The sequence below is a fragment of the Arvicola amphibius genome, chromosome 12, assembly GCF_903992535.2.
Source record: "Arvicola amphibius chromosome 12, mArvAmp1.2, whole genome shotgun sequence".
In the NCBI taxonomy this organism is placed as follows: Eukaryota; Metazoa; Chordata; class Mammalia; order Rodentia; family Cricetidae; genus Arvicola; species Arvicola amphibius.
Window position 1 is genome coordinate 21772865 of NC_052058.2, and position 15056 is coordinate 21787920.

Consider the following 15056-nt stretch of genomic DNA (forward strand, 5'->3'; position numbering starts at 1 on the left):
CAAGACAGCTAGGTGGGCTAAAAGGAATATCCATAAAATATATGGCAACCATGGTCCTTAGACCTACTGAGGTCATTTAACGCTAGGTAATTTAGAAAACATGTTAACAATATATCATTAACATCAACTATAATGTAAGAAGTTAAGACTACCAAGGAGATGAAGACAGTATCCTTTTACCAAAGGAAGGGCAGCCTGAGCTGGAGGGCGGGGTCATGGTACAGCCTAGCATAATATTATACAGAACTATCTCCTAACACTTCCCACTCTGCAGCTTCGAAGCTCAGGAAGATTAGAAACAGACCTGAATGAAAAATAACTCACACATGCACTCAGAATATTTATTAGATACTGTCCCCCGGGGCTTGCAGGAAAAGAGACTCAGGCTACACCCCTTTCCCAAGCACCTTCCTGAACTAAGGAGTCTAGGGAATCTGATATCAAGTAAACCAGAATGTATCTGGGTAGAACGGCCATTCATTTACCAGATCTGACACTACAATTATGTGTTGGCCAGGGAAGGGAAGGGTCTAGTGAGAATGGTACAGGTACTAGATGAAAGGAAACAAGATTGGCCTTCATTAATCACAACATTGGTTCAGAGGGGCTGGAATAAATAAAAATCTAAAGAGAGGAGATAAGAGGACAGCCAGGCAGCAAAGGAAGGTCAAGAGCTCGGTTCACTCAAATCAGAGAGCTGTAGAAAAGAACCAGGGTAGCAACTTGAGTTCTCTGGAGGAAAGGGGAACTATGGGTGCAACGCCTAGGGACAGAAAAGGCCTAGGGCTTCACTTCCATCCTGACCACAGGTAAGTGCAAAAGTCCTTTCCCTTCAGAGAGTTCAAAATGAAGGCAAGGAGATGTGCTGCCAAATCTACAGCCCCAGGGCAGGCTACATTTCTCCCCATTCCCAGAGGCTCCGCCTAATAGAAACACAAAGTCTTAGGACTCAGCTCCTGCTCCCCAGATCCAAGAGAGGAAGTAGAAACAAGGCACAAAGTCCCTGGGAATAAAGGGGAACATGAGTACAGCCATATATAACATTATTTCTGGGACCAGGAAGGAGTGAAATGCCCCGAAAAGGATGCCTTCCTTCACCTGGCAAGTAATTGGCCTGTTTCTACCAGCAGAACTCATGATGAAGTAAGGCTCACAGAAGTGCCTACAGAACAGACCCTCAGCTGGTATGGCACAGTCTTGAATGGGATGTAGTGTGGGGCAGCCAGCTCCCAGAGACGACACTTCTGCCTCAGTTCCCAATGGTTCTGCTGACTCCAGATGTTCCCCATGGCTGGGACTCAAGGAAGAAAGCGAGCTGTGTTTCACATGACCAGACACTGTTCGCCATTGGCACCTGGTGGGCCCGATAGATTGAGGGTATCCAGGTCAAAGTTGAGGCCAGGAGGCTGGAGAAGAGATAAAGGGACTGAGAAAACCACTCATATTTCAGGTCAGAGCTTCTGAAGACCCGTCCCTAGCAGCCACAGTTATCACCTTATGTGGATTAACTGGGTGTTATTGGAGTCTGCAAACTGGGTTAAAATGTGAAAGGCATACTCACCATCTCCCCAGCCAGCTCTTTTGGAGGATGGCCTAAGTCCTGTAACTAGAAAATAAAAATATGAGATAATAAATAAATATCACAAGGAAAAAAACACAAAAAAGTAACAAAAGGAATCTGATTTGTGATCTGGACTTCTTTCTTTGAGACAGGGTTTCTCTGTGTAACAGCCCTGGCTGTCCTAGAACTAGTAGACCAGGCTGGCCTCGAACTCAGAGATCCACCTGCCTCTGCCTCCCGAGTGCTAGAATTAAAGGCATGTGCAGCCACCACCCGTCATGATCTGATTTCTTCTGACCATGGTATAGGTTTTTTTTATGCTCCCTGCACACAGGTTTAGTTGTATAGCACCCTTTCCAGACATCTCCTCCATTCAACACCCAAGTGGACAGCACCAGGAAGGCAGTAAAAGGTCTTACCTGCTGCATAAGATCTAGCACCGTCTCAAAACGAGCCTTGTGAGTAGCCTCGCTGTCCGTGGGTGTCTCTGCCTCAAACTGCTCACATATTTTGCCCATGACCCTGTGCTGCTCCTGATACTTTTCAAACTGCTCTGGAGGAATAGATTCCTGGTGACTCTGCAACCATTCTGGATACTAAGGAAAGAGAGGGAATGGGTGGGAAAGAATTAAGTGAACAAGGAGAGAAGGCTTAGAATGTGAAGAGAAGAGGACAAAGAGGAAAGAAGGCTAAGTAAGCAAGTTCACTGTGGGAAAGACAAAGCATGGTGACTCCAACAGACCACCCGGATATACTAGTATTTATGGTAACTGCAGATTAGTAAACTCTGTCCGTGAAAAGCAAGAAGATAATCGTTTTATTTAGGCTCTGATGATGGTTCTAGTATCATTCCTGTGACAAAACAACAATTTGGGGAGGAAAGGGTTTATTTTATTTCATCTGATACTTCCAGGTAACAGTCCATCACTGAAGGCAGGAACTCAAGCAGAGACCATGGAGGAATACTGCCTACTGGCTTACTTTCTTCTTTGATTTTTTAGCTTTCTCATATAGTCTAGGTACCACCTGCCTAGAGACAGTACCACCCACAGTGAGCTATGCCCTTCCACACCAACCATCAATCAAGGCAAGTCCTCATACACATGGTCACAGTCCAATCTAATCTGGGCAATCCCCCAACTAGACCCCCTCAAATGACTCTGGGCTATGTAAACTTGACAGTTGCAGCTAACTAGAACATGGGTCACATGTGGTCTCTGTTGAACATTGTTCTCTGTTGTTTTTTAGATTTATTTTTACTTTGTATGTATTAGTAGTATATTACCTGTATGTATTTGTACCATGTGCATACCTGGTGCACTTGAAGGTCAGAGAAAGGGGTGTCAGATCCCCTAGAACTATAGTTACAGATGGTTATGAGCTACCATGTTAGTGCTGGGAGCCAAACCAGAACCTCTGCAAGACCAGCAAGTACTCTTTTTTTTTTTGAGACAGGGTTTCTCTGTAGCTTTGGAGCCTGTCCTGGAACTAGCTCTTGTAGACCAGGCTAGCCTCGAACTCACAAAGATCCACCTGCCTCTGTCTCCCGAGTGCTGGGATTAAAGGCATGCGCCACCACCGCCCGGCCCCAGCAAGTACTCTTTAACAAGACCCTCTAGCTGGGGTTTTGGTGAGGGGGCGGGAATGGCATACGCCTTTAATCCCAGCATTTGGGAGGCAGAGGTAGGCATATCTCTGTGAGTTAGAGGCCAGCCTGGTCTACAGAGTGAGTTCCAGGACAGCCAGGGCTGTCACACAGAGAAACCATGTCTTGAAAAGCAAACAAACAACAAATAAAACCACATGCACAAACAGAAATAAGCCCCCCTCTGCTTTTTTTTTTATAATTTTTAAAAATCGTATTAACATATACATTTTTTTTGTTTTGTTTTGTTTTGCGAGACAGGGTTTCTCTGTCCTGGAAACTAGCCTTTATAAACCAGACTGGTCCCAAACTCACACAGATCCGCCTGCCTCTGCCTTCCAAGTGCTGGGATTAGGTGTGCACCATCACCAACAGGCTTAAATTCTATTCGTTTTTTTATATGAATGTTCTGCCTGCTTGTATGGCTGTGCACCATGTGTGTCTGGTGCTCTCGGAAACTGGAAGAGGACATCGAACCCACTGGAACTGGAGCCACAGTCCATTCTGAGCTGCCATGTGGGTGCTGAGAATTGAACCCAGGTCCTCTGGAAGAGCAGCCGGTGCTCTTCTTTTTTTTGGGGGGGGGCGGTGTGGCAAGGAAGGGATTTGGTTTATCGAGACAGGGTTTCTCTGTGTTAACAGTCCTGGCTGTCCTGGAACTCACTTTGTAGATCAAGCTAGCCTCAAATTCACTGAGATCTGTCTGCCTCTGCCTTCTGAGTGCTGGGATTCAAGGTGTGCACCACCATCACCTGGCGGAAGTCAGTGCTCTTAACTGTTGAATCTCTCTCCAGTCCTGTTGTTTTTAAACTTAAAAATATAAAAACCGGGGCTGGGAAGATGGCTCAGTAGTTAAGAAAACATACTGCAGCCGGGCGGTGGTGGCGCACGCCTTTAATCCCAGCACTCGGGAGGCAGAGGCAGGCGGATCTCTGTGAGTTTGAGGCCAGCCTGGTCTACAAGAGCTAGTTCCAGGACAGGCTCCAAAAAAAGCTGCAGAGAAACCCTGTCTCGAAAAACAAAAAAAAAAAAGAAAACATACCGCTCTTGCAAAGAACCCCAATTCAAGTTTAATAGCCAGCACTCATGTTAGGTGGCTCACTGTCAGTTGTAACTCTAGTTGGAGGGTGGTCTGATGCCTGTGGCCTCCATAGGCACCTGAACTCATGTACACACACATGCACGCACACGTATGCACGCACACGTGTGCACACCCACATACACACCCCTAATTAAAAGTAAGTATTTTTAAAAGAATGTAAAAAATACTCTCGGAGTTGGACTTAGGCTATGTGACTCCTGGTCTTGTTACCCACTTCTCACTCAGGCACATGCTGTCCTGTAATGCTAAAGAACTTCTAATTCTCTACCTCATTTCTCTAGTGAAACGATAAGCTTTTTAAGAGGGACCAGCACTTCAACTGCTCACAGCACCAGCACAAACCCTGTGAGTTCTTACTGGAGAAAATAATAAAGTTAGAGATACAAGAAGGAGCAGACCGGTTAGACTCACAGTCTTGAACTAATTTAGAGAAAACTAAAGCCGAAGAATTTGCCCCAGCGTGGACAATCAGATAGATCACCTATGTACCTTTATTCTCAATAACAACTTCTACCTCCAACAAAGATAAGTTTGAAAAAAAGTACTTGTATACTCGAATTACACTTTTATTATGCACAGTCTGAGCAAAGTAGCCCACAAGTTGATATAATGAAAAGAGAAGACGCAGAAGTGGAAATTCACAAACCTTTTCCGTGATCTCCTTCAGGGATGGGTACAGCACATCCTTAGACAGCAGGTTCTGCATGATGCTCTGCATGATGGGGAAGATGTTCCCCTCCCCATCCCCTTCATCCATGCCCAGCCCTTCCATGGCTTTGGTGAGCTCCTCTTCAGACATGCCCGAGTTCTAGAAAAGACCAAGGAGAGGCGAACAGGTTACACTGCACTTTCATTTGGGTGGGAAGAACTATCTAGATGTGCCTGTAACAACAATTAAGGCAGGGTCAGAGTCCGGGAGATCTCCTAGATCATCTCCTTTGTGAGACTGCCCAGGAGCATCTGGGAGTGGAAGTACCTGAAGGTCAGTGGCATTTTTGGCTAGTCCACTTAATGTCTCCTTTAGGCAAGAAGTAAATTCTTGTTGAGAGTTTGCATCACTGCCTAGAAGAGATGAAAAGAACCAGGATTACCTAGGATGTTAACTGTCAACTTGTCTAGACTGACCTACTTACCAGTCTAGATAGAAAACATTTATTATCAAATTACTACCACTTCAAAATCTTAACTAGTCTTTGTCACCTTCATGATCATGCCGTAAATCTATATAATGTATTAACAGTTCTCCACAGGAACACTCGCACCCCTGGCCTTTAAAACGGTTGGTTTGGGATAATCTTATTTATTTATTTACTTTTGAGACAAGGTCTCATTATGTAGTTCTAGCTATTTTGGAACTTACTAGGTAGATCAGGCTGGCCTGGAACTCACAGAGATCCACCTGCCTCTGAATCTCAATGGTTAAAGGAATACACTATTATACCTGGCTGAAATAATCTTTTTTTTAAATTATTATTACTTTCCAAAATATCTTAACCATTTCTTTCAGTAAGCAAGATGCCCACACCTCTTTCTCCTGCCTTGTCCCACACTCCATGGCTGTGACATTATGACTGTCAGTAATTTCACAATCCTGGTATTCTCAGCAATAAAGAGGTCTGTCCAGTATTTTTTGTTTGGGGTTTCCTCACCCACTCTCCCAGCTGCCTCTGAGAGCTTTTGGAACTGTTCCACCAGGTGGGGCTCCTCTTCTGCCAGCTCCTTCATTGCCTTCTCAAACTCTGCAGTGGCTTGGGAAGCCAACTCACTGTCGAACAGTTCCTGGAAAAATTTCTCTTGGGAGGCGAAGAGTGCATCCTGCAGGGGAGAAATGGACAAAATTCACCTCTTGCAGCACCACCCTGAGTCTAGCTTCCTATAGGAGCTCAGGCTGCGGTTTTGGAAAACAAAACACCTCCCCCACAAACACCTCTACTGAACATTCTACCTGTATGAGGTAGCATACAATCCAACCATTTAAAACTGCTCTTTTCTCAAGCTACTTCCTTGCTATCCCTCAATACAACCCCTGTTCAGTTTCACAAGAACTGAGGCCTGGTGGAACACTCAGCAGTGTGAGGCAAAGGTATCCTCCCTCCCACTCACCCTTCTGGCCCACAGGGGCCTGTCTCACCCCTGCTCCAAGCTCCATGCCCATACCCCCCTCCCTTAAGGGGGTGGAACTTATACTTTGGCCGTGTCTCCTGGCGATCTCTTCTGGGGCCCTGCCGCATCAGGGGCCGAGGTGGTAGGAGGGGGTGCTGGGGAGGGTTTGGCTTTATCGAAATCATCAAGAGCACCTTTGGAAACAAGAGACATGATGGGTATGTTGGGGATGGGTAAGGTAGACAGCTGTGTGTTCTGTGCCAATTCTCAGGAAAACAATCATATAAAAAATGCCAGCTTTCTTGAACTCACTCTCTTTCTTGGTGTCTCCCCTGCCTGGTCCAACAGGTTTCCTACCTTCCTTGGTGACCAATTGGGAAAGCAAAAAACAAAGCCGGGCGGTGGTGGCGCACGGCTTTAATCCCAGCACTCGGGAGGCAGAGGCAGGCGGATCTCTGTGAGTTCGAGGCCAGCCTGGTCTACAAGAGCTAGTTCCAGGCCAGGCTCTAAAAAAAAGCTGCAGAGAAACCCTGTCTCGAAAAACCAAAAAAAAAAAAAAAAAAAAAAAAAACAAAAAACTTTTACATAGAACCAGTGTTCATCTCAGAACTAGGAGGAAGGGTTAAATAAGCCATGAAGAGAAATCTCTATATGCATATTATAAAATTCCCTAAAAGTCCCACACAGTTATCTAACCTGAATAGTGGGGAGAGAGAGACATTTCTTTGAACTCACTCTGACGCCTGAAAGGCAAGAACCTCTAATAAGAAAGCACAGAATAGCACACTCAACATTGCATGGGCCCTACTACTAGCACAAACTCCACACATTCTATAGGAGGGCAGCAAAATCTTAAATTCTGTTCCAATTTAGTTCTCCCTCAGCAGGCACCTACAGGTTCCCTTGGCCTGATGTGCAGTAACCCTTGGCCAATCGAGTCACTTGGCACGCCTCACCAGATCTGCTCATTTTCTGCCGGCCTACTGCACTGTGACTGAGCAACAGATAAAAGGTTCACCTCTGCCCTGAAAAGCTTGCCAGAACCCAGTGCAAGGGCACTGGCCTCACTCTGTACAGGAAACCAGAGTGGAGGGTAAGAGCAAGCAAGCAAGAAACATCCACCATCATTTCAGGAAGATGAAGTGTTTCCCCCCCGGGGCTGGCTCACTCTCAGTTTCTCCAAGGGATGAAAAAGGATGTCAGGCATGGTGGTGCCCTTTTGGTAGTGGGCCAGAAAATCACAAGTTCAAAACCATCCTTGAGTCTGAGGGCCAGCTTCGACTACATGAGACAGTCTCTCAAGCCAACAATAACTTTAGGAGTGATTTCCTTGAACTGCTGACACGAAAGAACTAAGGGCCTGGTAAAAGCATAGGAAAGACTGTGAGGTAAAAGGAGTTAGGAAAGATACTTTGATACGATCATGGACATAGGGACTCTTGGAGTTAAAGGTTATTCTGTCAGTGCTGCTGCTTACAGGAGAGGAGATTTCAGTAATTTACTAAAGCCGGTCCTGGAGGCTCCAGCCCTTCGCAGCATTCCCAGAGGCTGCGGCAGGGAGGCTGTCGGGAGTTCAAGGCCAGGCTGTGCTACAGGGTGAGATCCTGCCTCAAAACCAACCCGACAATCTAAAGCAAGAGAAGTTTGGGGCGGGGGTGGGCCGTGAAACATCTCATTAGAGTTAGTTTTCTCCTCCGCAGGGAGATTTGTGGTCTGGGCTGGTCAGTGGCCAAGGTGACACCTAGCTCCCGCTAATGAGGAGGGCCGGGGTCGAAGTCAGACCACCTCCCCCGCTAACCATTGGCGAGATTCTCCCGCTCCTCCCCGAAATCTCAAGTTCATTTAACCCCCAATGGGTCCTCGTCCCCGACCGCTCTGGCCTTTCCCATCATGAGCTCTTACTTTCCAGAAGCTCCTCCAGTTCCCGGTCCGCTTCGACCCCAACATCGCAACCTTCCTCAGCGGCCGCCATCTTGCTGCCTCCGACTTGCCGTAGGAGGTGGAACCACTAAAGCCACCACCTGTCCCGCCCCTAGCCCCGCCCCCAAGACTTGCGCAGCCAATGAAATCGTTCTACTGTGCAGGACCGCCATTTTTAAAGGGACAGGAAACCGTGCATTTGTTTTTGTTTTTGTTCTGGAAATCTACCTTGGCCCTTGTTCCTATTAAGCTATCACTCCACCCCTGGAGCTACACAGCCACAGCAGTTGAACTTGGGCTAGAACTTGCACAGGCTGTTCTAGAAATCGGGCTCCTCCGGTCTCTGTTTCCCAAATGCTGGACCCACCAGGCCCAGCTTGATGTGGGGGTCGAGATCGGGGGCAGAAGTGAGAGGATTTATTTGCTTTCGTTGTTTGTTTACTTTACCTTTCACAGGGAACTTTTAGTCTGGAGAGGTTTTGTTTTCCTATTGCCCCCACCTCCCAACGGCAGAGGTTACACCACAAAGCTCAGCTAAATCTGGAGCTATAAATCTAGTAACGCGCATTTTTTTTAAGGCTGAGACAGAATTGCCAAATTGAGGCAATCTTGGTTTCATCCCCAGAGCCTGCATGGTAGGAGACCTCCACGTGTGCTCTTATACAAACACAAAACAGATAGATTACCAACTCTACTTTTAGCGAGTGGCGAGCATCTACTGATGTATACAATCTTATTCTGAGAACAATGAAATATGCAAATAAATCACTTGGTTCTGCCTGTAAGGGTTAACTTGAGGTAGAATTAGAAACATAGGTGGTAATTAATAGAATTAAAACAGACTCAAAAACAAACATAATTCTTTCTCTGTGGTCTTTTTCTTTTGTGTGTGCTTTTGTTTTGTTTTGTTTTATCAAGACGGGGTTTCTCTGTGTAGCGCTGGCTGTGCTGGAACTCACTCTGTAGACCAGAGAGAGTGGCATGGAACTCACAGAGATTGCCTGCTTCTGCCTCCAGAGTGCTGGGACTAAAGGCGTGTGCTTTCTGTTCTTACTATTGATATTCCTAGCCTCCTACCTCAGTGATGATTTACCCCAAATGCTCTTTCTGACTTCCTAATATATAATGAATGCTGTCAAAACGGTATCTTATAGAACCCCTTTCCCTTTCTTACTTGCTTGACGGGGCTCGTTTAGCCCAGGCTTGCCTAGAACTCCTCATCCTGTTGCCTACACACGCCAAGTACTAGGAATACAGATATGCACTACCATGCCCTATTCTGCTCATAGCATTCCTTTCATATCAGTCTTATTGAAGGAGTTAATGGCTCTCCCCTGCTTATTGATTAACTTCAGATTCTTGATTTACAATTATTTCATATATATCCGTTCTTATTTCCTCAGTTACATAAGTGACAAGAAGCAAAGATTGTCAACTTTGTTCACAAAATTCATTTTAGAATGTTTGAGTACAAATTTGTAATTTCATTTGTAAAATTATTTTTTTTTTAAAAAAAAGACCTTTTGCAGAGGCAGGTGAATCTCTAAAAAAAATATATTGTTTTCCTAAAAATAGGGGCTGCTTAGATTACTTGAAGATTACAGTTGGGTTTACTTTCTTATTGAGAAAGAGATTTTAATAAAATTATTTTAGGTTTCAAAAAAAAAAGACCTTAAGACCTTTTGCTGGGTGATGGTGGCACATGCCTTTAATCCCAGTACCTGGGAGGCAGAGGCAGGCGGATCTCAGTAGTTTGAGGCCAGCCTGGTCCAGAAAGCGAGTTCCAGGACAGTCTGAACTGTTGCACAGAAAAAAATCTGCTTTTTTAATATTTATTTATTTATTATATATACAATATTCTGTCTGTGTGTATGACTGCAGGTCAGAAGAGGGCACCAGACCCCATTACAGATGGTTGTGAGCCCCCATGTGGTTGCTGGGAATTGAACTCAGGACCTTTGGAAGAGCAGGCAATGCTCTTAACCTCTGAGCCATCTCTCCAGCCCGAAAAACTCTGTCTTGAAAAACAAAATAATAAACAATAGGGCTGTAGAGATGGCTCAGAGGTTAAGAAACTGGCTGATCTCCCAGAGGTCCTGAATTCAATTCCCAGCAACCACATGGTGGCTCACAACCATCTATAATGAGATCTGGTGCCCTTTTCTGGCATATAGGTAGGCAGGACACTGTATACGTAATAAATATTTATTTAAAAAATAAGACCTTTTATTTTATTATTTATTTTTTTAAAGACAGGGTCTCACTATGTCTAGCCTAGAACTCACAAAGATTTGCCTGCCAAGACTTACAATATATTTTTAAATATAATTGTGTGTGTGCACATATGCATTTGGGCGTGTGTATGTGAGTGCACTTTCTCTCAGGGACAAGAGGTGGCAGTTCCCTCTGGAGCTAGAGTTGTAGATGGTTATAAGCCACCAGATGTGGGTGCTGGGAACTGAACTTGAGTCCTCTGCAAGAGCAATATTTGCTCTTAACTGCTAAGCCATCTCTGTAACCCTAAGATGTCCAATGTTTGAGACAGGGTCTCACTATTTAGGCAAGGCTAGCCTTGAACTTGAGACAATTGTTCTGCCTTAGCCTTCCAAGAATTTTTTTCCTTCCAAGAATTTGAGTTACAGGTGTGAACAACCAGTCTGAGTGTGCCTGTACTTGCAGGAAGGATGTTTAAAACTTGAAAAAACATTTTTATGGTATACAGATCTTTGAGAAAGCAGTCTTAGTTTGAGGTCCTGTGCTCTCTGAAGCAGGTGGTTCCTCCTGTAGTGCAGTCTCAGGAGCACTTCCTCCACCCATGTAATGTATGTTAAGGTTTATTTATTGCAGCAATGTTAATAATTGCAAATGGTTGCAAATAACCCAGATACTGTGAGACACTTTCATAACTTATACTAAAATAAACAATGAGAAAAACTATATATATGTACATGAAAAAAAACTTTAAAAATGTGTCAAATGAACAAAAAAATAACAAAGAATATTAAGTTTCTGCCATGTATAAAAGGGAAGTGGGGAAAACAAACTTATATCTGCTCATAAATATAAACCATAAGGCAACCAACTGGAAACCAGTTACCTGTTTGGGGAAAGGTGATAGAAACTGAGTTTCTCAGGGAAAAAGGTACACAAGATGAACTTGTCATAGCTGTTTTTAAAACACAATTTTAAAATATTTATTTTGCTTGATTGTGTATGTAGGTGGGCATACACACTATGGTGCTTGTATTGGAGGATCCAGTTTTCTCCTTCCACTGGGTGGAGTTCTGGGATTAACCTCAGGTTGTCAGGCTTGATCTCAAGTGCCCTTACTTTCTAGGCCATTTCACTGGCCTGACAGCATAGTTCTAAATACTGGTGTGTGAAATACACGATTAAAGGGGAAAATGGATTTAAAATGGATTAAATGAAAATTTTGAGTAATTCCAGCACCCAGAAATTGGAAGCTGGAAGATTAAAAGTTCAAGGTTGGGTCTGGAGAGATAGCTCAGGGGTTAAGAGCACTGGCTGCTCTCCCAGAGGTCTTGAGTTCAATTCCCAGCAACCACATGGTGGCTCACAACCATCTATAACAGGATCTGATGCCCTCTTCTGGCATGCAGAGCACTCATACATAAAATACAGATAAATAAAAAAAGTTCAAGGTTACAGAGCAGTGGTGGTGCAGGCCTTTGATTCCAGCACTAGGGAGGCAGAGGCAGGTGGATCTCTGTGAGTTCCAGTCTAGCTCCAGAACAGCCAGAGAAACCCTGTCTTGAGAAAAGACAAAAACAAAGCAAAAAGTTTAAGGTCATTCTTGGCTATACAGTTCAAGACCTGTCTCAAGAAACAACACAAAGAAACTGTTAAATACTTTGTACATCTTTTTTCCTGTGGATGTAGATAACTCAGTAGTAGAAGACTTGCCTATCATGAGCAAATCTGGGTTCAATACCCAGTAACTAACTGAACAAAATTTCTACATTCATCTTGTTTTTGAGAAAGTTGTGTGCTACCATATGTAGTACTAGGAACTAAATCCAGGATACTGTACATACTAAGCCAGCACTCTACAATGGAGCATCTCCAGCTGTGTGTTTATATGCAGCTACATGTGGGTTTTCATGGGAGTACAGGTGCTCATGAAGGCCAAAACAAAACACTGGCTCCCCTGGAGCTGGAGTCCTCAACTACCTTGCCTGGGTGATTGGAACTGAACAATATGCCAGTAGTCAGGCATCTGTACTGACCTGCCCTTAAGGTCCTGACAGGACACGTTCTTAGCTGCTGCCACGAAGAGCATCTTCTGTGTACATTTGCTATGCTTCCTTCTAAAAGGTGAACCTTTCCCACCTCCCCTCCCTTTTCCCCATTTGTTCCTGTTTCTGCTTCTCTGCTTGTCTCTGTCTCTTCCCCAACCTCTCTGCCTGTTATAGAAGGCTGCTTGTTTGTTCCCAGCTGCTCAGCCCCGAAATAATCACACAGAAACCATATTATTTGCAATACTGTTTGACCAATAACTTAAGCATATTTCTGGCTAACTCGTACCTTTCCTTTTCCTTTTTTTTTTTTTTTTTTTTTTTTGAGACAGGGTTTCTCTATAGCTTCGGAGCCTGTCCTGGAACTAGCTCTACTAGACCAGGCTGGCCTCGAACTCACAGAGATCCACCTGCCTCTGCCTCCCGAGTGCTGGGATTAAAGGCGTGCGCCACCACCGCCCGGCCTAACTCATATCTTAAATTAACCCATCTCCATCAATCTGTGTATTCCCACAAGGCGAGGCTTACAGGTAAAGTTCCAGCATCTGTCTCCAGCAGGACTACATGGCTTCTCTCTGACCCCATCTTCTTTCTCCCAGCAGTTTAGTTTTCCCCACCTAGCTCTGTTCTACCCTATCAGATCAAGCTAGTTTCTTTATTAACCAATGGTATTCACAGCATACAGAGGGGAATTCCCACATCACCTGCCTCTCTTCTCTTCTGCCACTTCTGAAACTAGAAGCTGGTCCCCTACTCTTCCCCTTTTTGTTTCCTTTCCCCAAATTTTAAAAAACAAACAAACAAACAAAAACGGGACTGGAGAGATGGCTCAGAGATTAAGAGCACTGGCTGCTCTGCCAGAGGTCCTGAGTTCAACTCCCAGCAACTACATGGTAGCTCACAGTATCTGTAATGAGATCTGGTGCCCTCTTCAGGCAATAAATTAAATAAATTTAAAAAACCCCTCCATGTGAGCTCTGCCATGTGGCATCTCTCTCGTGCTTTTTAAATCACAACACAATACTTGCTCTTAACTGCTGAGCCACCTCTCTAGTCTATTTTGTTGTTTTTGAGATGGGGTAGTCCAGGCTGGCCCTGAAATAGCTGGGGTTATTCTGAATTTAGTGATTATTGTGAGGTTGAATGTTTTGATGGGGGTGTAGGTTTGTGCACCATGTACGTTCAGTACCTGTGGTTACCTGAAGGGTGAGTTAGATCCCCTGCAACTGAAGCTATGGCACTCTGAACAGCAGCCAATGCTTTTAACTGCTGAGCCATCTCTCTAGTCTCTGATATTTAACTTTTTTTAGGATTTTGGAGATAGGATTTCAATATGTAGTGCTTGGCTGACTGGAACTCATTATGTAGACTGGATCAGGTTGGTCTTAAATTCAGGTTTGCCTCTGCCTCCCAATTGCTGGGATTAAATGCATGTGCCACCAAGCCTGGCTGCTCTTAAACCTTTGGTCCTGTTTCAACCTTGCATGTGCTAGAACAGATGGAGCCACCAGGCTGGGCCTGAATGTTTGTATTTTAAATCAATGGAGTAACACACCATTTCCCCAATTAATTTAGTAAATATTACTATTTACAATAGGCAAAATGCCCTATTGACAATTTTGATAGTCTATCAATTTGACATAATATAGAATCACCTGGTAGGACCTCTGAGGGGGCTGGAAAGATGGTTTAGTGGTTACAAGCATTGGTTATTCTTCCAGAGGACTTGGGTTTGATGCCCAGTACACACATGGTGCTCACAACCATTTATGGCTCCAGTTCCAGGAGATCCATCTGATACCTTCTTCTCACCTCTATGGACACACATACACAAATAAGTAAATAAATAAGCAAGCAGGTCAGTGGTAGCACACACCTTTAGTCCCAGCACTTGGGAGAGAGACGCAGGTGGATCTCTTTGAGTTTTGAGGCCAGCCTGGTCTACAGAGTAAGTTCCAGGACAGGCTCCAAAGCTATACAGAGAAACCCTGTCTCAAAAAAACCCCACAAAACAAACAAACAAACAAACAAAAAAACAAATATTTAATTTTTTAAAAGGACCTCAGGGAATGTTTATTAAGAATTATTTAATTAATTGATAATGGAAAGACCTGCCCACTGTGGGCAGCAGCATTTGCTGGGTTTGAGGTCCTGAATTTAAAGGAGAAAGCTACTTGCCTCTGCCTCCAGAGTGTTGGTATTGAAAAGAGGCAGACATCTCCTTTTTTTCCACTCCTGTCAGTTCAGGGCCTGCCAGGTCTACATAGCAAGTTCCAGTCCAGATAAGTGAGATCCTGACTCAAAAACAAAACACAAAAAACCAAGAAGAAACCTCTAGTTGAGTACTGGCAGGAATCCTTGAATTCACTGCTCTCTGCTGTCTGGCTGCTTCAGATTCTGGCCACCTTCACTTCCCTGCAGTGACGATTTAAGCTGGAATTGTGAGTCAGATCGATCTTTTCTCCCTGA

The 15056-nt window shown here is 44.5% G+C and overlaps 1 protein-coding gene across 1 annotated transcript; it reads right to left on the reverse strand.

Moving 5' to 3' along the window:
- Positions 1–327: 327 nt before the first annotated feature.
- Pex19 (peroxisomal biogenesis factor 19) lies at positions 328–8448 on the reverse strand. Its single transcript, XM_038350043.2, has 8 exons — positions 8314–8448; positions 6496–6605; positions 5958–6123; positions 5285–5370; positions 4955–5116; positions 1981–2157; positions 1562–1606; positions 328–1406 (listed from the first exon to the last, which is right to left on the reverse strand). The coding sequence occupies exons 1-8, from the start codon at positions 8381–8383 to the stop codon at positions 1323–1325; spliced, it is 900 nt and encodes a 299-aa protein (XP_038205971.1). The 5' UTR covers positions 8384–8448; the 3' UTR covers positions 328–1322.
- Positions 8449–15056: the final 6608 nt, after the last annotated feature.

Coding starts and splice junctions, on each gene's coding strand:
- Pex19 (XM_038350043.2), bottom strand. CDS start 8,383: ATGGCGGCCGCTGAGGAAGGTTGCGATGTTGGGGTCGAAGCGGACCGG. Junction 6,606..8,313: donor ACTGGAGGAGCTTCTGGAAA/GTAAGAGCTCAT, acceptor TTGTTTCCAAAG/GTGCTCTTGATGATTTCGAT. Junction 6,124..6,495: donor CGCCAGGAGACACGGCCAAA/GTATAAGTTCCA, acceptor TCTCCCCTGCAG/GATGCACTCTTCGCCTCCCA.